The sequence below is a fragment of the Macrobrachium rosenbergii genome, chromosome 5, assembly GCF_040412425.1.
Source record: "Macrobrachium rosenbergii isolate ZJJX-2024 chromosome 5, ASM4041242v1, whole genome shotgun sequence".
Lineage (NCBI taxonomy): Eukaryota > Metazoa > Arthropoda > Malacostraca > Decapoda > Palaemonidae > Macrobrachium > Macrobrachium rosenbergii.
In genome coordinates, this window is record NC_089745.1 from 11160918 (window position 1) to 11188315 (window position 27398).

The 27398-nt window shown below is 34.8% G+C and overlaps 2 protein-coding genes across 17 annotated transcripts in view; both read right to left on the reverse strand.

Moving 5' to 3' along the window:
* The window catches only part of Rab3-GEF (Rab3 GDP-GTP exchange factor), a 265506-nt gene extending 250219 nt beyond the window's left edge, over window positions 1-15287 (reverse strand). For 2 of the 3 annotated variants that reach the window (XM_067103545.1, XM_067103541.1), the window contains exons 1-2: window positions 15071-15287; window positions 2008-2082 (exon numbers count right to left, since the gene is read on the reverse strand). The gene's annotated coding sequence lies outside the window, so the exon portion shown is untranslated. The remainder of the gene's footprint in view (window positions 1-2007; window positions 2083-15070) is intronic. The other variant, XM_067103536.1, reaches the window with a different exon arrangement.
* A 4143-nt stretch (window positions 15288-19430) lies between these two features.
* LOC136838504 (uncharacterized) overlaps window positions 19431-27398 on the reverse strand; it is a 136297-nt gene continuing 128329 nt past the window's right edge. For all 14 annotated transcript variants that reach the window (XM_067103560.1, XM_067103556.1, XM_067103553.1 and 11 more), the window contains one exon: window positions 19431-23368. In XM_067103560.1, the coding sequence (XP_066959661.1) occupies window positions 21836-23368 (1533 nt within the window). In that variant the 3' untranslated portion in view covers window positions 19431-21835. The remainder of the gene's footprint in view (window positions 23369-27398) is intronic.

Genomic DNA, 27398 nt, shown 5'->3' on the forward strand with positions numbered 1-27398 from the left:
CCAGATGATCAAGGTCCATCACAAGTGGAAGCCAAGTTACACTCGAGTTCATGATCTTCCAAAAATAACTGTAAGTAGTAACGTCTGGTGACTAAGAACCTCTAGAGAGAGAGAGAGAGAGAGAGAGAGAGAGAGAGAGAGAGAGAGAGAGAGAGAAATACTGATTACAATAAAAGAGAGAACAATGATGAAGTAAACATATAAAAAAAAAAATTTACTAGCAAAATTTTCCAGTACATCTAATGAAGAAAAGAGGTACAACCATTCAGTAAAATATGCAAACCTAGAAATAATAAAACGATATCCGCCTAAGTTATACAAAGAATGGCTTGACCTACAAGAAATACCAGGGACATTGGCCTAGAACCCTTATCGTCCAAACTGCCAGTCAAGTGATTAAAGCAGTATGGTAATTCAAGTCCACTGATGGGCGCCTTGAGTAAACCTGACGGCAGAGTAGATCAGAGGTGACGAAGTCACATTACGTTCGCCTGTACTGAAATGTTATGCTTATAACCAAGAGTTTCGTATGTCATTAACGATCTCCTATTACAAGACATATTGAATTGAACTGAATATAGAATTCAGGCCAAAGGCCAAGCATTGGGATCTATGAGGTCATTCAGCGCTGAAACGGAAATTGACAGTAGAAGATCTGAAAGGTGTAACTGGAGGAAAACCACGCGGTTGCACTGTGAATCACTTGTTAGGAGAGGCTGGAAAGTAAGATGGAAGAAAGAGAATATAAGAGGAGATACAGTAAAAGGAACGAAAGAGGCCAAAAGCGCACTGCAAAGAACCTTAATTAATGCCTACAGTGCACCGCATGAGGGGATATTGCATGACATATTAACATCCCTATTACAAGGCATAAAAATGTTACACATTTTCATTTGACCTCCCTGGCTCCAGCTCCGCCATGCTGGAGCGAGCTTTAAACTGCTAATTTCATATTTACGCAAAGACCGTCAATTCAGTATAAAAAGTGGCTGTGTCCCCACACTTGTGCATACTTTTTTTTAACCTTCTCCAGCCTCCAACACTCCCACCCCATTGGGAGAAATAGCTTTTCGTAATGTAAAAATTCAGATTTTCCATTTGACATGTACAGTAAAATATAGGCCTATGTCGTTTTAAACGCTCCCATCTTGAAAGGAAACTGTAACACGCTGAAATTCAAACCTCTTATTTAACGCTAACGTTATCATTCCAACGGCTTATGGAATGATACAGTGAGCGTTGTTCAAAATGCTGAAATTTCAACGCGTTACCGATTCCTTTCAGAATGGAAACGTTTTAAATGACGTAGATATTACATGACAAACGAAAAATCTGAACGATTAAATTACAAGAAGGCAATTTCTCTCCATTGCACGGGGATGGAGTGGGGTTCTTCTCGCTACTCTTCCAGAGTAGTGAAAGGAACGTAAGTTATTAAATAAAACTATGAATCATAACGAAGAAAATTAATACCATACAGCCCGCAAGATATATGAAAGAGAATCAACAGAAAGGTTTTCATAAATGAAAATGAAAATGAAGTATAAATCAACGCAGAGAGGTTTTTGTAACATCATGTTTTACGCAACAAAGTCTGTACAAATACAAGATCTTGCAGATTTAAGTTTAATAAAATATACATACAGATGAAATTTTGTTATCGGTCTGAGTACAATCCGCTAATTAACTGGAATATGTGTTGGCGAGAGCTCGTACGTGGGATTTTAATCGGCGTCAGACAACAGAAAAAGATATAGAATATGTACAGGGACTTGACGTCATACTTCTCTGACTTAATTGCCTCCAGCATAATTCAAGTGGCATTATTTGTTCATGTCATACGTACGCAACATGGTCCTGTTTGGAATGTCCAGAGTTAAGGGTTGAAAACCCAATCATCTTTTCGAAGACTGAGCAGTCTACAACTACAAGAAATGCCTTTAAGCAACATCGGAAGTTGGACATATTGAAAGGAATAAAAGTAGCTTTAGAGCAATTAATACTTACATAAGTTGCTTGATGCTTCTACATATTGCTGTTTGAAAATGATGGGCAGGGTTTCTATTCTAACTGCCATATAACCTGAAAGTAAGGAATTTGTCACTAAGAGAGAGCCCAAAAGATATCTTGGTAAAATAAATTAATTTCAGAAATAACTTTGCAAAATAATTATGTGAATTTTGCTCACTTCTTTTTTGTAAGGTGGCAAAATTGAGAGAGTATGATTTATGTTATACATTTCATTTAATACTAAATATTCTGACTAGTATAATGATATTAATTTAATACTAAATATTCTGACTTGTATAATGACAATCTCAGGTATTTGAAATAAACTGAAACATTAAACCTTCAGAGAAAACTGAAATTACATTATGATAACTGACAAATACATTTCAACTGTTAATTGAAAATCTATGAATTCATTATCACAGTAGTGGTTTTGTTTTGGCTTTTATTATTTCATGTTACTGTCATATATATATATATATATATATATATATATATATATATATATATATATATATATATATATATATATGGACAGAATAGATACTGCGGATATGAACTAAGAATGAGGAATAACAGCGATATATATATATATATATATATATATATGTATACATATACTGTATACAATATATATTATATATATGTATGCATATATATATATATGTATATATCCATATATATTATATATACTGTATATGTATGCAATACATATATATATTATATATATATATATATATATATATATATATATATATATATATACAGTATATTTATATATATCGCTGTTATTCCTCATTCTTAGTTCTTGCATGTTATGCTTCACATTCTAAGTAGAATGACTAATTCTTTTCAATGCATGTTCTGTAATCAGGGATAACAACAATGCTATGATGATAAATACATAAAAAAAAGTGTCTACTCGAGAGAGAAAAAAAATCGCTCTATTACTCCGCTATTCCAGATTCCTTTTAAAAAGAATTAACCTCTCATGCACTTGGCGGAAGGTTCCTCCTCCTTTTTTAACCGCCAATCTTAAATCAAAATGCCTTTATAATTTCCAGTCCAGTGACCCATGATCTTTACATGGAATCTAATATATTCAAGTATTCCAGTAACACTGGAAAAATCTTATTTGAAATTTTACAGTATTTGGACACTCACACCAGAGCAATCTTGCATATTTTCAAGATAGGACTACAATGGTAGCAAGTCTGCCGTCAGCAAGGTAATTATTTATCTACCTATATAAGAAAACTTATCCTAATTTATGCTGACGGTAAGTGAACATTAAAACTGAATAAAAAAGTTCGTTGTATTCAATTCTAGGATGAAAGCATAAATCAAGTAGATCAAAACTCGAATGGAAATATAAAAAAAAAACCCCGCAAACTAATATGCAGTGTGCTATCAAAAAAACATTACACTATAAAGTAAATATCGATCAAATGGTTTAAAATCTGCGATCACATCAAACGATCTAAAGGCCTGCAATAGTTACATGGTTAACTGCCGAGTTTCCGTGCCCGTCATTTAAACTGTTCCTTTGTAGGAAAATTATTTTGCCATCCATGAAGTTGAGCAATCGGCCTACATTACCTTTAAAGCTTCATTCTTCTCAATCAGGCAATAACAATGTGCATTAAAGGCGAGTTCACACCAGTATCATACTCACTACCTGAAATTGATATGGTGAACATAATTGTGGTATGACTAGATTTTCAATATATACACAAGCTAAGAGGCTGGACAGATGGATAGGTGGCGGGTGTTTTGGCCCAAAGAACAGGTACTACGGTTCTTTGCAGCGTCCCTTCGGCCCCTACTAGCGAGACAGCTTAGCAAAGACACCTTTGAGTCAGGGAGAGGGAAGATGTAAAAGAAATAAAAGAAATGCGGTCAGTCTAACTGTTGACAAAAAAAAAATGCCTTTGGATTAGTTCTGTCGAGATGGAAGGCAACGGAAGAAGAATCCGAAATGTAAAGTTTTAGCGATTATACAGATAAACAAACCTAAAAATTGAAAATAGAGACCTCCACTGAGATGATAAAATAAGTAGCGAAGGCAAGTACAAGGAACCCTTGTGTGAACAAGTCGGACTCAAATTTTAGCAGAATGCAATGTTAATAAATAAAATTGAAAAATAAGGCAATGAAAAAATTTACTTCATCAATTCAGTGGACTAAAATTTCCGAGTTCCAAATCTTTAATAATGCACTGTACTCTGTGGCTTGACATTGTTTTAAATCTAATTACCAAAAAATTCTACGACGCTCTCAAATTCACTGAATTACAGGACGAAAGTGAATGTAATATGTAAAGCAACAAAGACGAAAAAACATCATTAGCATGAACCCTAAAATATGACAAAAGTCGAAGGAACTTGAATCACCCAATTATGGGGCTTTGAGGATCAAAGCAATAAAACTGAAATTACAGCTTATTCGTTCTCCGAAAACTCGTAGAATTGAGTTATAGGCGCCTGAAAAGAAAATAAAAAAAAAAGAGGTCCGGGAAGTGACGAAGGACGCCGGTGCATCGAGGATATACGTTAAACCAGGAGACGCCGAGAAGGTCGTTTTAAATCTCCTCGCCACGGGAGCTCTCACATAACCGTCCATCTTGCCGCAGCAGATTTTAAATTTATGTGCTAGTGGGAAGGACGCAGACTTCCACAAGACAATCCATACGGCCTGCCTTGAAGGGAACTCTGTCCGAACTGACACAAATGCAAATGCTGCTTCCAACGACACAACAGCTGCTGAATTTTTTATATATATATATATATAACGTAAGGGCTGATGATCAAGACATTTCTAAAAAAGGAACTGTAATACACACGTACAATGATTGTTGCGACAAAAATAAACTCCGTAAACATTGCAATCATATAAATAAGAGTATAGCATTTCCTTATTTTTAGATCATAAATAAAATTTTATCGCTGAAAACAAAAATACCAGAATTTTATTGGCTGCGACCCGTTTTCCATTGTCGGAAACTTTCATGTTAAAAAGTAGACTTAACAGCATTCTACTTCTTAACATTTAAATTAGTTTTCCGACAGCGGAAAACGGGCAAGCCGCAATAAATAAAATTCTGGTATTTTTATGCTTTCTGTGAAAAGATTTTATTTATAATCTAAAAATAAGGAAATGCTATACTCTTATGCATATAGGCCTAATTGCAATGTTTACATAGTTTATTTTTGTTGCAACAATTACTGTACGAGTATATTACAGCTACTTTTTAGAAATGTCTTGATCACCAGCTCTTACGTTGGCAAGCAAAATTTTATGCATGCATAGCCTCTCCAAGGTCAGGATCTTGCTATAAAACTGTCATGCTTTATGCGTTGTGTCCATTACAGCTCAAATGTAAGGACTTCAAAGGTGTAACATTAAAACTGCTTGACTTGAGTTTAAAATTAAAACCCATTCTACCTCTTTTGGTTTAGGCTGTGAATTGTTTATATATACATATACACATAATACATTTTATATATATATATAATATATATATATATATATATATATATATATATATATATATATATATATATATGTAATTGAAACGTTTAATTTTTGACAATATATGTGTAATTGAAATTCATTTAGTTTGTATAAGAGATTGTACAAAATCTACTGTATTTGATTTTGTAATTTGGACCAAATACTCTTTTGTAAAATCCATATTATTTTGTATTGTGGTCAATAAAAAATATCTATCTATCTATCTATCCATCTAAAACCGACAAAATGTCGACACGCACTCTATGCAATACACTGCTTCCAAGGACCAGAGAGAAAAAATCAAAAGGTGAAATTGGCAAACGACATCCCTTTTAGCCATGAAAAACAACCACATTAACGTCATGCTTTACTAGGTCATGCTGACAGTGACGTCACGGTGATTCTGGCCAATCACGAGTGAGAGAGACCTCCAGCCAAATCCCCTGTTGGCTGGCTTCAAGCCAAAAGGTGATTATTAAGGCTCCATAACCTCCGGTGTGTATATGTATGTGTGTAAGTATACGTGTAAGTAGGTATGTGTGAATGCCTATATATATACTCGTATATATATATATATATATATATATATATATATATATATATATATATATATATATATATATATACATACACATATATATATATATATATATATATATATATATTATTTAAAGGATATCTAACAGAAAGTTCTTAAAAGCTTGTAACTTTTTTTACAAAAATCTTCGTTATAGTACCATCCTGTTTAAATGAGGTTCTGTTTTAATTGTATTAATGCACAGAACAATTATTGTACAAGTGATCAAGTTTAATATATATATATATATATATATATATATTAATATATATATATATATATATATATATATATATATATATATATATATATATATATATATATATATATACCACTACAACGTAAATAAACTGACACAGTAAACTCTTTAACCTTTCGTTTTCATATTTTTTGACAATTTTTATGCTTAAAAACCTTGAATTCTGAACAGAATACGAAAGAATGCAGCCTTCGAACCCACCCAAGTTAAAAGTCAATTCCATCGCTCTATCTTTCTTGGAAGTGAAGTGGTTGAGTGTTGGACTTGACTCTTCAAAAGAAATATTCGAAACCTTCAGTGCAAGGAAAGATTTTCATTTGATTGTTAGGAATCAAAGTTTTCTGTTGAAAGCGTATCAAAAATATTAGGAAAACCTAGTTTTAATGAGATCCCTGGGGTGGATTTATAAACACATGGCCACTAATAAATAAACTAATTAATTAATAACAGCTATACAGGATGGAGAAAGATAATGATAGAGCACTTAGAGAAGAACAATCTAGTTTCAGGAAAGGCCACAGTTGCACTGATCACATATCTGCTTTATGAAATATTTTGAAAGTGTGTGGAATCTGAAGACCCAAATTCCGATGGCTTTCGTTGATCACAAGATGGCGTTTGACAGCATCCACCGACTAATGTTATAGAAGGCCTTGCTTCACTGTGGTATTCCTGGTAAATATGTAAAACTAACGGCACGTATCCGCGAACGACGTAAATTTCAATTAATGTCGATGAACGAGGCAGATGCCATATCAACTTCGATAGTCTTGTCAAGTGAAATAGCAGTATATACACTGGGTTACTACAGGAATCGAGTAAAAAATGCGCCGAAGTTTCATCGACACAATCGAGTTTTCTGTACAGCCGCTACAGTGTATAATCATGGCCACCGAAAGCAGATCTATCTGTCGGTGATCTCGGTATAACGCGGTATGAGCCGCGGCCCATGAAACTTTAACCACGGGCCGGTGGTGGCCTGTCCTGCATTGTTGCCAGAGGCACGATTAACGCTAATTTTAACCTTAAATAAAATAAAAACTGCTGAGGCTAGGGGGCTGCAACTTGGTATGTTTGATGATTGGAGAGTGGATGATCAACAAACCAGTTAGCAGCCATCTAGCCTCGGTAGTTTTTAAGATCTGGGGGCGGACAGAAAAAGTGCGTGCGAACAAACAAAGCCAGCCTAGTAGTTTTCTTTTACAGAAAACTAAAAGTTATGTCACCTCTTCTGTTTTCCCTTTCCATGATATCTTATAAAGAAAACGTGGTTAGAGATGGAAAGCAAGGTTTAGATTGGCGAAACGACATTACGCAGATGACACTATTTTAATTCGTAAAACGCCAAACCATTTACAAAATCAAGATAGAATGTAACTAGAATGACGGGACTCACGATAAATCAAAGAGAAGCAGAAATAAATAAATAAATAAATAAATATATATATATATATAATATATAATTTACTTTAAAATAACTCAAAAACAAACGTCTCTTCTTATCGACTCCTAGAACAGACAGACACACAGACAGAGGCAGCAAATATCAAATAAAAAAAATCTAAACCGAACAAAAATCAGTTCCAAATCCCTTTACCTATAGATTATATCAATAAACTATATTCAGGTAGGCTGCCCTTAACGTGATCCTTTCGTTAAGCGTAAATACATTATGCATAAAACGCATTTTAATTAATCCCTCATAAATTATTCTTGGGATAAGTACGCCCACGAATATATGTGTGATGTGTGTGTTTAAATTAAGCGTTCAACTGATAACTGATTAACATAACTTAAAAGGAATTTAACTGATTAACATAATTTAAAAGGAATTTACTTGTTGTGAGTTTTAAGTGAACGGAATTTACCTAAGATATTTCCTAAGTGGAAAAGATAAACAGAAACGTATGATGTGAGCTTAGCAATGTACACTTTTTAAAAATATTTCCCCCTCACTAAAAAAAAAAAAAAAAAAAAAGAGGCCGGTTTGAAAAATAGGAAACCTCTATATTTTCACATTTTCAAACTTGCTCTTCAGTTCTGACAAGCATGTTCCATAGTACCGTACACAGCCTATATAGCATCGTAAGTATCTGTTTTGTGTAATAAGAACTTCCGATTTCAACACTAAACTACTACTCCAAGGAACTTCAGTAGCTTCTTTCTCTCCATTTCATTCATTCTCGACCTCTTTTTTTTCTATTTGCTATTGAAAATGTATTTCTGTCACAGTATTAACAAAAGAAAGCTCCAATATCCCCATTTCTTCCAATCGTGTGTGCTTTATCCTTCGGTCCTTGAGTTTATTTTCAGCGCTGATTTTCTAATCTTTGAAAATTTTCTAGATATCCAAAACTTCCTTCAGTCTACTTTCACTCACAGGATGTAATTAGTATTTTCTTATTACCCACTATCTTCCTAATCCACAAAAAAATCCCACTCCCCATAAAGATTATTTTGTTATGCAAGTCAATATATAACTTAAAAATCCCATCCCTCGTTCTTCCAGCTGCACCACATTCTTATATCATTCAAAACATTATAAACATACAAAGAACAGATCTACTGCTTTTTCTAGACATCCAAAAGTCAGCACGAACTCTTCTACAATACTCAACTGCCCTACTCTTACAATCTCTTTCGATGTCCACTCTTGCATTCACAGCTTACGGCATATCTTTAGTCACTCTTTATTTTATAATTACCGTCCTTTTCGCGTCATTTCCCCGACTTTCAGTCCCACAAGCGGACCAGGAAATCTGAAAAAGCAACAATCATCTCTCGTCTCGATTCCTTCTACCAAACTTCCGTGCCATTTCATTTCGGCTCAGGTTTGGCATTCTCGGTACAGTCGCCTTGTAATCTGCATGGCTTCCACGTGCTAATCTTTAATGGCTGTAACTTGGAATGATTCGCCTTGATTACGACTCCGGAAACCCTAAGCATCACACCGCAGCAAATGAGCCTCAAACGTGACCAGAAACCTTCAGGTTTGGGTACTGCTCAAGGGGACAACTTCGAATACAGGAATCTGCGAGGACGACATCAAAGGGGTCACCCGTTCGCTAGACTCGCAGTGTGAAGGAATTTAAAAGAATGCTCACAAACTGTATTGTTACTGCTCTCCAATTAATAATCTCAGGACAAAATAAAAAAACAAAATTAAAAACATTATGGAATTATGTTTACTGAAAATTGGTCAGGTAGCGCTGTTTACAAATGCTAGATCTATTAGGCAAAAATATACAGTGCGTTGCAACTCACAAATCAGCACTGACTGAACTCATTGGATAATACAATTTAAAGTTTAACAGTTTATATATATATATATATATATATATATATATATATATATATAATGTATATATATGTACAGTATATATATGTATATATATAGTGTGTGTGCGCGTGTGTGTATTGGGATGGTGAGGGTGGGGGGAGGGGGTGGGGGTGGGGGAGGGGGAGGGAGGGCATGTGTGTGTGTGTGGTTACATGGTGCCTTCATGCCAACTTTCTTCAGAGACAGCTAAGTAAAGAATATAGCTGGCACACTGCCCAGGATCAATAAACGAAGTCTAGGACATCTCATATCTAAGGGTCATAAACTAAATCCACCGAAGCACTAATGTCAATAATCCTCCATTTTAAAGTAACATATCCTGGGTCAACTCCTCGTGGAAAAAATTTGACTTAAGGTTCAAGAACATACATGACACAAATATACACTGTACATGTTGCAAAATGCAAATGAAATAACGTAGGCGACGGGTTAAACCTTAAAATAAATACGAACTAATCAATAATTTACCGTGAATGACATCAGATGCAAAAATTTAAAACCATGAATATTTATGCTAAATAAAAAAAATCTACCATACGCAAATGATTTCAATACAAGATAAAGACATGTCTGTGTTGATCTCTTAAAATTTAAATGCAAACTTCCTTAAAAAATAGCTCTTAAAAATTAAAGACAAGCTTCCTAAAAATGAACGAAAATAAAAAGAAATGCCACCTCATATCAATCATCGCTTTGGTAAATAAAATAAAATAAAATAAAAGGTCCCCGTCTAGACGTTAAGCAATCAGTTATATGGATTCAAGCAGTCGCCTCAAATAATTTTTTCCCCTTTTTTTTTTATCGCCGGAGCAATTATCATTTGGAAGCATTGACTCCATGGCCTTTGAGAGCCGGTTCCCGATGACGTATTCACTCTCACCTCCCTTATTCATGGCTGAGAAAAAGTTTTTTTTCCATAAGCCCCACAAATTCTCACTTTTATCTGCATTTCGTGGAATTACGTCAAACATAAATGTTACTGGAATTACACAGACTTTTTTTGGGGGCGGGCCTGTTCTTTATCATCCTGATGAACACGCCTTGGGCCCCGCATGGGGTTAGTGCCGTCGGTGTACCTCACGCGGAGCACTGTGGGCATTGCTAAAGGTTCTTTACGGCGTTCCCTCGGCCCCTAGCTACAATCACTTTCATTCCTTTTACTGTACCTCCGTTCATATCATCTTCCATCTTACTTTCCACCCTCTCCTAACACTTGTTTCGCAGGGCAACTGGGAGGTTTTCTTCCTGTTACACCTTTGCAACCTTTTTTCTCAAACTTCCTTTCACCGCTGAATGACCTCATAGGTCCCAGCGCTTGGCCTTTGGTCTAACTTTTACATTCCAATTCCAATTTCCACGTCTCTGGAAATGTGTACGGCATCTACGACAAACATGTATAACCGGTTTATATTTGACACAAGGCAGCTGAGAAGCAAGACATACAAAACAAAATTTCTAGTTTCATCGTGGCTTTGCGAGTTTCCACGCGACCCACCAAAAACGTTAATCTGCAACACCTCTCTTTTCTATCGATCCCGCATGCTATCAGTTTACCGGATATATGTGCAAATATGTTGGCTAGAAATCTTACAATGTTTCATTGACTTCTATGAAAAATTGAGGTTGTCCTCCAAAGCTGCAGTGGATGAGAACAGCATAACACGCGACACGACGTTGGAAACAATTTAAAAAGAATAAGACCTTACATGAACTCAAGCATAATCGTACAGGGGAATTTTCAATGCGTAAACCTCTAATGCATTTGAGAACTTAATCTCAAAAGGGTAGTCGTACAATATTAACTTTATCAAAAGCCTCGACCAAATAAACTGTTAACCAATCTGATAACCAGATCACTCAGTTAATGCTCTAAACCCTTTAGGCCGCTAGTACGTGAACAGACTTTGATGGAACTAACAAAAATTTAGATCAAGTGACCTCGTACAAGTTCTGTTTATAACTATATCTGCCAAGTTCCATTAGTATCTGTCTGTTCCTGAGATGTCCTACTGAATTTCGTGACTATTTTTGGATCTACTCAACTATTATATAAATGACATCATTACCTTACTCATTTTCTTATTATCTACAGCAATTTTTACGCCCTTGAAAAGTCTGAAATTTATTCCACGGCTCGGATTACCTAATAATGCCTGGTGCAAATAACTTGACTGTGAAACTCCTTTCAATTTGCAAGCTCGGAAAAAAAGAACTTGAATTACCACTGCAATGAAGCTGGTCATTTGTTGCATTTGGTCTCCTTAAGAGATTATAATATATATATATATATATATATATATATATATATATATATATATATGATCTCACAAACATTCTTTTTTCTTATATATATGTAACCAGACACAGATATAACCAATATACAATAAATGCACATAAACCATCGGATGCAAAGAAACTAGGTTAACCCCACAAAAATAAAATAAATAAATAAATGATACTAAAGAGTAATCCTCCCTGGCAATGACATATTGGCTCTTTAACCTTTACGAGCCCAAAGTTAACAGCGACCTGGAATTGTCACGTGGGAGGAGAAGGCAGCTAAAGCTAATTAAAAATACGTCCGAGAACTAGACACAGGAATCTCCAAGGGGCAGAGTGAGTTATGTGAAACAGGGCTGGTAGATATAATGTTTAATATAACAAATATTAAAAGAATACTCAGAGCAGCATGGGTTTTTAAATGGAGAAAGAAATGCACAATTATGTATGGGTACATATATTTAGAAATAAATCTGTACAGAGATTATCGGGAATCTGTTCGATTCCCCTTCTTTAAAGGGGAATCCAATAGATTCCCGAAAGCTTTCGGCAGATATTTATTTCTCTATACCAAATAATAATACAAAGCTAATTGTCTATACTAGAAATATTCTTGTAGGTTTAGCCAAGCCTTTTTTTTTTAATCGACCATTTAAAAAACGGCATTATCTATGTCACCTTTACTCATTTTCTATGATAAACGCCCACAGATACGCTGAACTGTAGTTGCCCGAACGGATGGAAAAATTAAACGTGCTATTAACAGTTTCATTCGCCACATAACGACAATATTCGTTCTTTGTGAAGAAAGGTGTCAAAAGGTTTAAGTATTACGATTCGCAAGATTTTTCCGGATAATTACAAAATGAAATACACGATCGTTTCATTTTTCATAAAAAAAAACAATATTCAATCTTAGTGAAAGAAAGTGCCGGCTTTTCACATTTTCAATATAAAATATATGACCGTCAACGTATAAGCTAGCGTGAGAGCATACTCACAAAATCGTATCACGCATATAAATACCCACTGCATACTTTTACAGTATAATATCACAAGCTGCACCAACAAACCTTTACATTAATCAAGATGCGGGACTGAGGCTGCTATGTTACCCGGCGGGATTTTCATTAACCATTTATCAAGATGACTGGAAGGGTCTGACGGAGTCCGCTGGGAAAACAACACGCCGCGGATATATTAATGTGTACGTGTGTATAAATGTCAACTGTAACTAGATATCAGTTCTCAAATATCAACGGTTACGGTAACCCGCCCCCACACTATATATATACACACACACACACACACACACACACACACACATATATATATATATATATATATATATATATATATATATATATATATATATATATTAGGTAGTTTCCCCTAACAGTGGTGGATTTAGAGAAACCCAGCCTGTTATCACTGCCAAAGAATGGCCTGGAATGTAATTTGGGCCAAAGGCCAAACAGTGGGACTTATGGGTTTATTCAGCGTTGGAGCATACGTAGTATTCTTCCAAAACATCTTGAAAATACGAAGCAGCTCGAAAAGCTCTAACGTACATCAGGATCAAGATTTTGAAATAAAATTTTAGCAATTCCTTAAGCAATATACCCCTTGAGGGCTATTAAACGTATGACATGTATGAATAGCATTGATGCACAACTGAGATACTGGAAAAAACACTGAAGAGCCCATGTTCCCAAAGTATTTCATAAGTTGTCTCAGGAATTAAAAATCAGAAGATATATCTGAGCAAAATCACGATCCACAATGGCTAAACCAATGTGTTTGTGTGTGTGTGTTTATCTAGTGCTGCTCCCGTCCCCTAAGAAAAAACTATATACCTGACATACCAATTAAAACTTCCATAACTGATTTTGATAATTAGGTTAAGTAGACACGTGCATCCTAATACTTAGGCCTCGCTGCGTATCACCCGGTTATACGATGTTTTGCCTATTAAAACAAGGGGGCCCCCTTTACGGTGGGTTTTTTTTTTTAAGGGTGCAACCGTAAGTGTACGGCCGTGTGCAGTGGGACAAAGTTTGTTGGCTAACTTATTCCCAGCATATATGTGGATTTTACAAGCACGTCCTAGGTTTTTCTTCGATTGATTTTGATTTTACCTTTAATTGGATCGTACAAAACAAAGGACTTCTAAAATGGATTATTACTACAAAAATAAGTATTCTACACATTTTGACAGACCAAGGCAGGTATTAAAGTGCAAACGGCAAACATGACCCTCTCTTCTGCTACGTGACTACAAATGACAGGCCACAACATCAATACATGCCCGAAAGGGTTAGTTGCATGTCACTGGGAAATCTTTCGACAAACGTTTGCCTGTCCACGCCGATATGCAGGAGTAAAAAGATAAGCAATTAAACTTGGTATGTGCGTAGCTAGCCTTAAAGGACAAAGGTGGCTTCACGTACTCCCACAATAGTTAACGAATCTGAAATACATCTCACTTGGAGCGTTGTCATGACGACGTAAACAACCCGTAGGGTAAACATTTCTGTTAACATTCAACATACGGTAAGTGCAATTCACTGCATAAGGTACCAACTTTACGCCAAGGGACAGATGCTTAGGCTAGTGATGGCATGAAAATGAAGCTCGTACTAGCCTATATCACGCGTGGACCTGAATCCACTAACCGCTCTGTGTGTCTCAGGTTTTATAATTTTAAGGCCTAGCCTTCTCTAAAATATACCAGCCATTGAGTCATCATATTCAAGTAACATTCCCCGGCTTAAGCCAAATATGCTACGCATAAACCAACCAGCTCACGAGATATTCTATTTAACTTTCTTTTGAGCAAGTAATTTAAAATTACTTCTTGGGGTAGTATTTATTGAATCATCCTATTTAGTAACGTTTCGATGCCAAAAACGAAAGGACACTGTGTCTAGGCTAACCTTTAACTGTTTGTTAACACTGCCATCGGCAGATAGTGCGGTATTTTAACCAGGACTTTTGACAATCATAAAGCATAAAACTGATGTTCAGTTTCTCAACAATTCTTCCATATGTGGGAGACAGGTAAGTGTGATAATAGTGAGAACACGCCTACCTTCAATTGCAGCAATAGTAACAATCTCAACTGCGCAAGCGAGGAGTGCACCATCAGTCACTAATGAGGAGCCAATTGGGTGTTATGTAGGGTGATAGATGGCTGTAAGATTATCCCCGAAGCATTGACAAAGATGGGCACAAATACTTCGAGAAGAAACAGCTAAATGGGAGGTTACAACTTGGGACAGAAGCTCCCCTACTGGACGGTTGAGGTCGGGTGATCCTTTTGTTTACTGGGAAAACGCTACTTTGGAAAACGCGTAACCATCGTTAGCTTTATAACGGAGAGATGGCGTCTCTGCTTCGATGTTTACCTTTGTGCAAATGCACATGTAATCGTGCAATAAAGTTATACCACCTTATGAATCATTTTACACGTTAAACTAAGTATAAGGAATTTTCCTAAAACCCTTAATGGACTCCTTCCCTAATTTAGAGCGATCATTGAGAACAGCGTACTTTCGGAAAGAAATTGTATTAATAATTCCACGCGCGTGTTAGCTGGAGGAATAACATGCTCTGCAGATTCAGATACGAATTTATTTTTCATCATGAACAATACAGTGGAACAGCTGCCTCGAAATGACATGGAAATCACTTAAAAGTAAGTGTACAAATTGTAAACCTTGAACTAAACCAGAGATAGCAAAGTGTGTACTTTTTTGCATTTAATGACTATCATGGTAAAAACAACACATCAATGGTAATCACTTTTTCAAGATGTCAATACACAAGACCTTACAGTATTGTACATATGCTAAAATGTTAGATTTCGGCCACACTCATTGTTTAAATAGTGTCATCCAATTTTTACTGTGTAGTTCAATATGAAAGCTGCATCTATCGCAGTTATTGTTACCTCTATCATCGTATGTTGATTTTTTTAGGTGTAATTCGTTCGTCTGTCGATGTTCCTCGCACAGTTCTCAATGTATATTTGAATGAGCATTGAATACTGTACACGACTCGAAGGCGTCAAAGTCTGGAGGGTCATTCATAAGTCTTCCTATTTATTCTGTATATTTGTCGATGTGTGTTACTGGAAATGTCATTTTAATAACCTCACCATATATGACTGGGGGCTATTATACACGCGCGTAAATCTTACGAATTATATCACCAGTATATTTGAACTAAATGTTTCACTTATTTGTACTTATTTCGTATTACCACAGAGGTAGGGGAGGTTATTTTTAGTTTTTTCCTTTCCTTTTTTTTTAGAATTTTAAATGTCAAACGTCAACCAGACATTATTTTCGTCGACTACAAAATTAAAACTATACCTTAGAAATAACTCTTGACTACGGTGTAACATTTCCCATATCACATACAAAATAGGTATAATTTTTAACAGACAGCTTTGCTATTGGTCTTGGCTGCATGCCATCAACAATCTGGTGGCTTACGATTCGATGTTTACAATGATTATCTGAACAAGCACCACTCATCCTATGGTCTTTAACCAGCTTTGCAGTTTTTCTTATTAAGGTCTAGGGAAAACATCCAAATCCAATCAAAACTTTTATTTCAGCAAACAATAGGTTCCTTTCGTACAATCATTGTAGGTAAGACTCCAAGAAAAAGTTTTCAAGAATTTCATTGAGATGTTACTGAACTTCTGAAAAGGCTTTTCTATTGCTTATAACACTCCTCAATATCCGAGCATTTAATCATGACAAAAACAACAGTTTACATAAGGCATCTTGTAAATCAGATACTCAAAAATGAATTACGCTTACCAGTTTGGTTAAAAAGGAACAGTAATTAATAGTATTAGCAGTAAAACAGCACATGGCTGTAGTCAATTATAGTACTGCATCAGTTAATAAAAAAAAAATTGCTCTGAGAATTTAAGTTATTTTTCAAGTACAAGGGTTCTGAAACCGAGACACGAAGAAGAGCCTCTTACGAGAGAGAGAGGAAAAAAGTTAATAGCAGTTCCTTTTTTGGTTACATACTATCTAGCTTTGAATTAACCCATGCTAGAGGGGAGGAAAGCTGTGCATTTTTAGCATAAGCTAAGATTTGTTGATTGTACCCAAGGAACACTACTGTATACAATGACACTAATGCTAAATTTAGTTTCTAATTATTTTAATTGCTCTAATCATTCCAGGGATTTGGCATAAAATGGCGATTAGCAATGATAAAGTAAAAACAAAGAACAGAATTACATATCTAAAGCCCACAATTCCCACTACCACATGCTGAAGCAGATATAGGCCCCAAACTACCAAAGCGCTATAGTCTAACAGACCAGTGACATTGTGTAAGGGTAAGTTAACGCTAAGATTAAAACACACAAGCTAAATGTTCACTTCAGGGTGCCAAAATACCTCACCCTAAAAATACACACGAGCAAAATGTTCACACTAGGCCATCCAAACACCAGAAGACGTAGTAGTTCAACCCAAAAAATACTATAATCAACTACTCAGATTTAAATCGAGCCATTTCCAGATAACGAGGGACTAGTCACAACTAAATCTTTGAATTTGATTAATTAATTTCCTAAATCGAAATATTAACAAAATCTAAAGTTTTATTTTGTCCTTGGCGAAGGTTACAACTAAATAACAAAATCAAAACGTGATTTTTAATGCATCACCAGAGGACTCAAAATGTAGGCTACTGCATACAAGCTGGATGTCCAGTAAATTAACATAAACCCTAATGTGACTTCCCGTTTTTTTTTTTGTAGAATTAAGAAAATAAGTATTATAACCTTCAGTATTGATATACAAACTGGTGCTCCGTAGCTTATGCACTAATACAACTATGAATTACCCTACAACATTACATTTTACTTAAAATTAAAGTAAGACTAAATTCAGAAACTTTAAATTTTCTATATATATATATATATATATATATATATATATATATATATATATATATATATATATATATATATATATATATATATATATATATATATATATATTTAAGGCAGCACTTCTCCAATCTCCTGTAATTCTGGTCTTCAACATTGGAGTCCTGAAGGCAAAGATAAAAGTTGCTACTATGTTACTACTTTTATTCACTCTTATGCTGACAGCTGTTTCAGCCATTTGGCTATGGTTATTATCAACACTATACCAAATACCATATTGGAACTACACTCAAGCGAATGAAGTAAAAATCTGAAAAATTAGAATTAACGTATAAACTTCATGAACCAAAAAGGTGAAACTTACTGAAAAAAATCACTGGGGACACATCTGGAAGATTCTACATGAAGCTTCATTTGATAAGGCTCCCTACATTCTGCAATAGTCCTAAGCCCTGCAGTGGAACTGCCTCTTGCTGGTTAAAGTATAGTCTGTGAACACCTGAACAATCAACACAACCTGCAGCAGCCACCAGCGCATATGGGTATTCTCTGTGTCCTGATAAGGTCTTGGGAATGGATTTTTGGCAAGTATACCCACTAAACACTGATTCATGTTTCCACTGTTGTGATGAGCTTGTACAACTCTTCTGCACATTTTAACCCGACTCCTTGGGTACCAGCATGAGGGTTCTCTAATGTCAATGGCATAAGTGGCAAGTACTAAGTTAGGGTGGCCGAAGACTCTGCATTACTGTACTTAATCATAGGGTGCCATCAATGTCACTCCATAGATAACAATCGTCCAAAGGGCATTTGCTTCCCATGTATTGGCTGTACCACAGTTGACTTTGGGTGTGCATGTGGAACATATCCATTTTCATATTTATCATGTTTTTTATATGTTGCTGGGATATCCACTTGTTTGTTAACATTTCACGTCCAGTTCTCAAAGAACAGCTTTCCACTTAATGCAGTGTGAAAAGGCCCTCCTGATGTAGGCATAGACAAGACCTCTTGTACGAGTCTGGACACACACTTCTTGTCTTTTCTTTTTTATTTCTTGATTTTAATCTCTAATTTTTTTTACTGCACTTAATCTCTAATGTTCTTTTACTGCACTTACACAAATATTACTTTACTCACACATATATTGGAGTGTAGTTCCATAGTATTTTATTATAGGCCTAATGACAACCATACATTTATGGCTGAAAAAGCTGTTGGCAAAAGTGAATTAAAGAAGCGATATAAAAACAATTCTTGTCTTTACCAATGAAATCCATTTGATATTTTTTCATGTGATTTTTAAGCTTCTGAATTTAAACTTACAAAGTTCTGTTTATGAATCATAAGTGAAATAAATTTTTCTCTTTTATACTAATGCTAAATCCTTACTATTTTTAAGGTATCTATACTAAATGTAAGTTTATTTTTTCATTCAAGGTTAACTTTTGACATGTAGTCAACAACAATTAAATTTATGTATCGCTCTTAAAATGAAAGGCAGACTTCCAAACCATGCAAGGTATTTTAATTTTTTAATTTGTAGTTTTCTCTTACATTATTTTATTCTTCCATCAATAACATATTTCAAAGATTAAATATACAATTTTAAGCAAACTTAAAACTTTCTATCTACCTTCAATTTAAAATGTGACATTGTGTAAAAGCATACCTTGAATTAAATAGTCTCTGTATTGTGCTGTACGTGTGACTGAAACTTCTAAGTTTCCTATATGTGAAGCTGGCAATATTAAAACCTAAAATTTCTGGAGTAAAAAAAAAAATACTAAAATTCTGTGTCACACAGTATTGGAGGTGGTGATGTTAAGTTAAAAGTATCCACGATCTCTCGCAATACAGTACCGTCATTGTAATGCAGTGCTTCATTTTCCTACTACTGGACACCAAAATTTTATAAGGAGTATGTATTCCATCATGGAAAAAAGTTAAGGTTTATTACGAAAATGAAACACTTCACTGCATGTTGGGGGGGGACAAGTGTGTGAAGTTTAAATGTTTCACACCAGGTTTTATTCAGTGTGGATTTTTCTGATTCTTTTTTTTCACTCCTTTTTCATCTATCTTCTCAACTCTCTGCTCATTTGTATATTCTAGTTATCCATCACTGTACTGATTACATTGTTCATGAAGTGGTAATGTAACCTCTTGATTTTTATTGTTAATTTTATAAAGTAAATACCCATGTATAGTGTACTATAAAATAAAGACTCCATTGTCATTTTGACTTGGTTATATCCAAATTAAGGGCCTCTCTAACAATAAATAACAAGTACCATTGACATCCTCTGTTACTTCTGGTAATCAAACATTATTCTTGCAAGAGTATCCAAATTTCCTATTTTTGCCTTTCTCGTTCTCTTTTAAACCTTAAAAAATGTCATGTTTCTAACAGTTCCTACTTTACTCTGTAATGGAGAAAAAAGGACATCAAATCCAGGGTAAATTTGCACTTCTGCTTACCTAGTAAAATTGTAGTTCAACCATTCTTGGTTTTTATCAGTAATCAATGGACTCTGTAGGTAGCATGTTACTTATTCAGGGCTGAACAACCCAAGTGATTTTGGATGCCAAAACAATAAATGACAAATTCTACATCTATAGCATCATTACAGTTACAATCATTCATCTCATCTTCTACAAAAACTGCAGTGTAACATAAGGACATGGAGCTATCTTCTTTACACGTACAGTACTATAATTTTTATTCATTTCACTGTTACGGATCACTGAGTCTGTAATATAATATCACATTTATCATAACAGTATTTGCCAGTCATCTTGGAATAATCATCACCACAACAACGTAAGGTATTCAAAATCACCTTCATTTATGTGAATGCAAGGTACAGTACAATATATTCAACTATATATATAAGTTACTCAATTCTTAAATGTGAATTCCATATATAATCATAATACAAAGATGTACACTAATTGTGAGAATACAAAATCAGTGGGTATTTTAGTGAATAACAACTTTATGTGCGCTGTCATTCAGTACTGCACAAGCTTAGCATTGATATCACCTGCTTAAGTAGCAAATAGCAATTTTACTATCTGCCCACAAGGTAAACAAAAAACTGAAAAAAAAAAATTTAACTTCATATGCATTGTTATTCAGTACTACAAAAGCTTACCATTGATATCCCGCTTGCTTAAGTAGCAAATAACACTTTACTTGCCCTCAAGGTAAACCAAAAACTAGAAAAAACATTGAAAGTGCTATATGAAGTACTACAGTGCAGTACTGCATACCTATTTATACTGTATATTCAGTACTATTTATACTATATATTCAGTACTAACATGCAATAAAACCCAAAAAATAAGTTACCTCGACTATTAGACTGTTAAACAATAACTTCCTTCCAAATATAAAACAAATTAATAATTTAACTCAACCAGTTTCTTTACGAGAAATCTCAAGCTCTTAAAAGAAATTAATTCTCACTAAAGTGATGCACACCATATCTTTTAAAAAAAATATTTAGGATTCTCTTTACCAAAGACTTCTATTAGAGATACATTTTAATTTCTTGGATTCTCTTTATCAAAGACTTCACTTAGAGATACATTTTAATTTCTTGTTCATATTACTATAAACATAAAATTCAATTTATAAATTTTTGGTCAAATTGTCATTAAGCCTTTATAGCACTTCAGTAAGAAAGTATAATATATTATATATACACATATAATTTTTTATATCTTATACTTGCTTCTGGGGACTGTTGTTGACAAGTTTCATTCTAATTAATACAAGACTTAATATCAACAGTATTCTTTGATAAAAAAATAAAAAATTTTTGCACAAAAAATAAAGAAATTTACTTTACATTAATGTTGCCATACATTATTACAAACTCATTTGAATTAACAAGAAAAAAAAAAAAAGAGATGCATAAATTAAATTACCTGATTTTCAACTAAAGGCATAAACACTGGCACCATAACGTACTGTATTTGGCTTGTTATGGGCGTTATTCCTACAGCTGAATTGGGGCTTGGTGGGGGCGAGTTCACCGGTGAACCCGGCAAAGAACCACCCGGTGATCGAGGAGCAAGAACAAAACTTGACGGATACATGCTTTGGGGCTGAGTTGTAAACATCCTCTTTGCAGGCTGCTTTGGTTCCTCTCCTTGTTTACGCTTGCTAGAACATGTATTTCTCAATGCTGGGCAGGCAGGTAACCCACAATTAGACTGGGTACATGAGGAGACATGATGGCGCAGCAACATAGAATAAAGGCGCAGCACAGAGCATGAATGTTGGGCAGTAACCACATGTCGACGAACACGTCGGAACATCAAACAAACAGGCTCGCATTTAGGTTTCTGGCATGAAGCACTGTGTGCAAAATCACGCAGCAATGCCATTTTATGGGATTCCCCTTGACTGGTTATCCATTGCAGGACTTCTTTTATTTTTGCTGCTGATCTTTTACAGCTTTCTTCATCATTCTGACTGGAACTGCTTTCATTTTGTGGATTCTGATGGCCAACATCTTCAAGTTCATGTGTAGATGCACTTTGTTTATTCATATCATTGTTAACAGCTGTTTTTGTCTGCTCATTATTGATTTCCTGAAATGTTTTGCCACTCTCCTGAAGTTTTGGTGCAGATTTTGTTTCAGACTGACCTTTCTGACTGTTACTCTGATTTTTAGTTTGTTTATCTTTGGTAAGTTCAGGTACCTGATGGTTGCCTGTTGCAACATCTGATTTGAATTGAAGTCTACGATAATGAATCTGCTGGTGCCCTCGTGCTCCTAAGCGACATTTAGTAGCATTAGGAAACGTGCTATGAATTATACGGGCCAAAACTGGAGTAGCCAGAGGATCTTTCCTATTTTCCTTGCAGTATGAGATATATGCCTTTTCTATAGCACTGAGTTTGATTACTGCCTTACTATCCTTAGTGTCCTCCAACACTTGAAAATTATTAAGTAACCAAGACTTACCCTCCTTCATTTTCCTCTGCGATTCACTACGACTTTTACTTCTAGGGGTAGGGTCTAGATTATCTTCATCTTCCTTGCCTGAGTCTTCTTTGTGAATGCCATCAGTATCTGAGGTTTCTGATATAATTTCAAAATCATCAGTTCCACAATCTAAGTCGACAACTTGGCAGTTACCATCAGCGATAATCAAGACTTCATCTGTATCATACTCAACATTATAGAAATCTGCATCCTTTTCAGAGGAACTAGACTCTGACATAATACTCTCCTGAGTAACCTTTATAGAAACATCATCTTCTGTTGATGAATGTATTATGCTGTGACTCTGGCAAACAGTTTCTTTCCCTTGACCTTTGTCAGGATCAGGCCCATCTACCTTTGTGCTTCCTTCTGAACACTGCGCATCAAGGTTTTCCAGTGGAGATACTGGAGAATCATCTTCACTGCCACTCCTGTTACCTTTGATGGTGAATTCATCCTGCAAAAACAAAAATTATAATATATATATAAATTTAAATAATAAAACAAGACTAATTTTACTAGCAAAGGGAAGTTCCAGTTTCATAACTCAAACAGTATTAAATAATTTACTGTATTTCTGAAGTTATTTGTAAAGTCAAAACATCATTCTTCTCAATGGAATACAATGCATTTTTGTTATGATTTGAGTAACCTTAAATGTAAAACAATTTGAATATTGTTGTTTCTAATATACAGAATTGTTTCCACAATACTTTTTATCAAGTATGAGGGGATCATTTGGAAAAAAGTGGCTATTACACACTGTTTTTACTAAGGTATAGTATAAATATATATATATATTTATTTACCAGAATGTTTTTTGCTCATACTGTGTTTCAAGGGTAACTCCTTGGAGCAGTTTATATGAGCTGGTAGAATGCATTTATAAAAGTGAATGACTCATCATGCATCAAAGCTCACTGTCTGCAAGCAACTTTTCATCTCCATAAAATTGCATGTTTATAATTATCCCTCTTCCAACTGTTAGAATTATCTAACTCAAATCAATTTTAGGGAAGTCTTTATCTCTCAACTTACCTGCACCATCTTCTAGATCAATTTCTTTACATGTCCTTGAATTTTAAAATTCTTGAATTCACTTTTTAAGCGAAAAGAACACACGTTCTTTTGTCCGACTGGTACCATAAGACTAAAGACTCCTTGTATCGGACCAAACCGTCAACAACTCCGTTTTCTTTCACTTTGTCCGAAACTCTCGAACAACGTTGAAAAATAAGACGGGAAAACAAAACTGTTTCCTTATAAGGAATACATTTAACATTAAATTAATTAATTCAATTAGAATATAAAAATGGGAAAGTTAAGCATTTACATTTAATATTAACAAACGGCAATCATTCAGTTTACTTTCCGTCCATAAACGAACACCAAAAATGGGGACAAAAGTAAGAAACCAAACGGAACTAGTCAGTTCGACTATTCTCCCCACGAATGAAATTACCATTCTCCAATCAACTATTTCTACATCTTCCCCAACAACAAAAGAAAAGTGGTTACACAAAAAACCATTTTGACAGATTAACTCGACAACAAAGACAACTTTTATAAAAACAAAACAAACCATTGTTTACAATCTACCTTCCGAGCTAAACTTCTTATTAGGGGTTTCTGGGAGGCAAGAGCAATTACTGGGTAGGCCTAGTAGATGTTTCATTGGGCAAAGCTGTTTCAGTGTCAGGTATTTCATCTGTCTCCAACTCACTAACATTTTCTTCTTGTTCTTCAATTTTGAACATATAAATTAGGATCATTAAGTTCAGAATATAATTCTAAAGGTATTAAAAACTAACATTAACTTCATTTTCCCTTTATCAGGCTTAACAATCCCAACAGTATGTACAACACCTTCGTTATCACTGAATGTTTCAAATAATTCTAACCAATGGCCAATAAGTTCTAGATTTGGAAGGTAATTTAAACAGAGCAATTTCCTTTTCCCACTTTCTTGGAGGATGAAAAGATGATCTATCCTTTCTTTCAAACTTACTAGATATTCAGAAAGCCACCTTTCCTTAAAGCTTTCATAAAGTCCATCCCTAGTTTCCAAAGTACGAGCAAGGAGAGAAGAATACTCATCCTCCTCACCATACTCCCACTCAGGAACTTGTTCAGAATCACCAAACATTAATGAAGAATAAATCTGCCAACCAAGAAATGATTAGGAGAAATTATATCTAATTCATTTTGACAAGATCTATAAGTTAAAGGCCTATTATTCAAAATTTTCTGAATGTCAGAGAAAGTGACAAATTCAGAAAATGAAGGATAAATCTACTAAGAGTTTTAAAAAAGGCAATGCTAACTGTTTTAATTAATCTTTCCCAAACAGCACCATACCACGCTTTTTTTACAGGGATAGTCTTATGAGAAATTGAGCGACTCTAAACTTCTCCTCAAATTCAGAAGAAGCGGTAACTGTTCAATTATATTACCAGCCTGAACAAAGGATTTGGCATTATCTGAATAAACAGCAACAGGAACACCAAACCTATTAGAAAATCTAATGAAAGCTAATATAAATTCGAGGTTGACATAGACTGGACAACTTCCAAATGTATGGCTCTAGTATTGAAACAAGTGAAAATAAGAATGTACACCTTAAATTTTTTCTCCATTTTCTCCCTCAACCATAAGTGGCCTGTATAGTCCACACCAGTATGAGCAAAAGGCACACTCAAATTAACCCTGAAGAAGAAGGCGAAGAAGGGGAGAAGGATACTTCACTGTGCTAGCATTATAACGCTTGCATACAATACAATCTTAAGGACAGACAAAACTGCTTGCCTAGCCTTCACAATCCACAAACCATGCATCTTAAAAAACTAAGAGTGGATTGCAAACCCATATGCATAGACTTACAATGGGCATAATAAATCAACAACGGGTCAAATGATGCTTCTTATCCACAAGAATAGGATTGACAATATCAAATTTTAAAGTAATGTTTTTATCAATCCGACCTTTAGTTAGCATTATACCATTGTCATCCAGAAACAAATTAAACTGCCTAACTAAAGGGTGGAACTTCAACTAAGAATTTCTACTCTTTAGATAAGATAATTCAAGAGGAAAAGCTTCCTCTTGCATTAACCTATAAAGTAATTAGAAGCTGCCTCAACAGGTCAGCTTGAATTTTCCTAAACTTATATACAACAGTAAATACCTTAGAAACTACACTTATAAGCCTAGAAAAACTGAAAATGACTAATATTTACAAGAGGTTCCTTTTAGGAACATTACAGGAGAAATTAAGTCACCCTTCACATTATCAGAATACAACCCAAAAAGACCCTTAGGCCACTCGTCAGGAGAATTCAACCAAGAAGGCCCTTTGATCCAAAGACTGAAATTTTCAAGAAAATACTTACAAGTACAAGGTTTAGTAAGTAAATCAGCCTGATTGCTAGATGAAGGAATATAAGCTAATGAAACTCTACAATATCTATCAGAAATCCTATCTAACAGATTAGAAATTTCCTTCAACCTATTATTCACAAATGTGTTTCTCTTAGGAGCCCTATTAGAAAGAATCCAACTAAGAACTACTTGGCTATCTATAAAAGAGTTATACTTTCAATTTTAGTACAATTTAATAGATTATTTTCAAAAATAGTATCAAAACACTTCAAAGCTAATTGAGCAGCCAAAAGTTCTAAAGTCAGGAGAGTTTTCTCCTTAATAGAGGCTAACCTTAGTCTTAGCAAATATCAGGGAACTATGACCACCTTGCACAGCATACATAGCACAACCATAAGCTTCCTTAGAAGCATCTGCAAACAAAACAGCTTGACAGGAGCATCAGTTTTATAAGTTTGTCTGGAAAAGAAGCTTGACTAACCTCACTGTAAAATTACAAAATTTACTCCATAACTTAGAAATTTCAGCACTAGCTGTTTCATCCCAGTCCGAAACTTGTTGGCACAACTTGCGAATAATAAGCTTGCCCTGCAGCATTATAGGTGCAAATATGCCAATAGGGTCAAAGACAGAAGATAAAGCTGACAAAATCTGGCGCTTTGAGGAAGCACCCTTGTTCAATTGTTTAACCTTTAATTGTAAGGTATCCTGGTTAGAGTCATAAATATATCCTAAAATCTTCATTTCAGAAGAAGCTACCTTTTCACCTTCATCAAGAGTAGATAACAAAGCAGGACAATTAGAACCCCACTCCCGTAAAGGCAACCCCTGAATTCATAATTTCCTTAATAGAATTGATAATAAATGGCATCTGGGCTCCTGATTAGAAGAGAGCACCAAGTTATCCATATAAAATTTGTCTTTAATCAGAAGCTACTTCATTCCCTCTATAACTAGACAAATGATGTTGAATAATATAATTCAATATAAAAGGAGAACTTACAAATCCAAAAATTATGGTATTATACCTATAAGCAACAAACTTCCCATTTATCTTTCTAGAAACAAAATCTATTTCGATCAGACTCTAAAGATAACCTAACTTGGAG